Genomic DNA, 1134 nt, shown 5'->3' with positions numbered 1-1134 from the left:
CGTCATCGTCGTGAGTGTTCGTTCACTGGTGTGGAGCTGATCTGCACAGTGAGAGACATGGAGAGCAACGGAGGAGAAGAGAGGTGCGGCACACACAGAGGGCACACCACATGAGGAAAGGGCAGCGGTCAGGCATGCACCGTACGCCGCACACCACGCACGACACACACTCCAATCCACGGCAACAGGCACACACACACACACATATATATACAGAGATGGAAGAGGGAGAGACCAGCAGGGCGGCACACAAGGCTCCACCGCATGTAAATACGGCGAGAGCGGTCCGTCGTGTCGGCACCCCTCACGGAGGGTACGCACACACACAAGAAGGTGCAAGCGCAGAAAGCAACACAAAAGCAAAGTAACAATACAAAAAGGGAGAGATCCCCGCACACCACGTAAGTTGTTGGTCCACGGGAATCGCACCCAATATTCATCAAAAAGCAGATTGTTATCTTGTTTTAGTTGTATGCTGCTACAATAACGAGTGAGTAGCGCAAGGGCTGTCCGTACAAAAGTGGCAAGTATTCCGTCGTGCGGGCCGGGGCAGTCACAAACAGTCGCAGTCCCAGTTCCCAACGACGAGGGCATTCCCGCAGTGGATGGGGCGGAGTCTCCCGTGGTCCGTCGGGGATCAGCAGCCCGTGGCGTCCGTGATGAGGCGGTGGCGGAAGAGCCTGGTCCATCTCGAGTTCCCGCGTTTGTGCTTCCTGCGTGTGTTTGGCCTGCTGGCGTGCTTTGCTCTTTCGGTGTCGATCTGCGCGCGAGGCGCCTGTTAAGAAGACGGTGAATCCATCGCGGCGTCCGCATGGGAGGCCCTCGCAAACTATTATAACGCCGGGCTGAGCACGTCCGGCATGTGCCCTCATACTGTGGACGGACAAGCGCACACTGCCGAAGATTGGGCAGGAGGACGTCAATCCGCCGCTCGCTGGTCAGCAAGGAGTTGCGGCGCTAACGTCAGGTGGAGGTTCCGAAGGAGGTCAGGATGGTCCTGCCTCTTCAGTGTGAGGAAGGGACGGCACCACCGACCTAATGGGTTGCTTGTGGTCCGCAGGGCGCGTGCAGGCCTGTCGAAAAGCGGGCAGGAGTCGCATCGCGCCTGTGCGCAGTGCCGCCACTCGGGGCACG

General features: G+C 58.9%; 1 protein-coding gene across 1 annotated transcript, besides 1 other annotated feature; it reads right to left on the bottom strand.

The window, feature by feature from the left end:
* Positions 1–594, bottom strand: Tc00.1047053413859.10 (mucin TcMUC, putative; the record flags this gene model as incomplete). Its single annotated transcript, XM_797082.1, has 1 exon — positions 1–594. A coding segment is annotated over one exon (594 nt), but the record flags the coding sequence as incomplete, so codon positions are not given.
* Positions 1–1134: a sequence feature (areas not merged during assembly with more than two copies in the genome that could not be assigned to a particular haplotype).

This window comes from Trypanosoma cruzi, genomic scaffold (genome assembly GCF_000209065.1).
Source record: "Trypanosoma cruzi strain CL Brener 1047053517003 genomic scaffold, whole genome shotgun sequence".
Lineage (NCBI taxonomy): Eukaryota > Euglenozoa > Kinetoplastea > Trypanosomatida > Trypanosomatidae > Trypanosoma > Trypanosoma cruzi.
The sequence above is the reverse complement of the archived record's forward strand: the minus strand, read 5'-3'. Positions and strand labels throughout refer to the sequence as shown.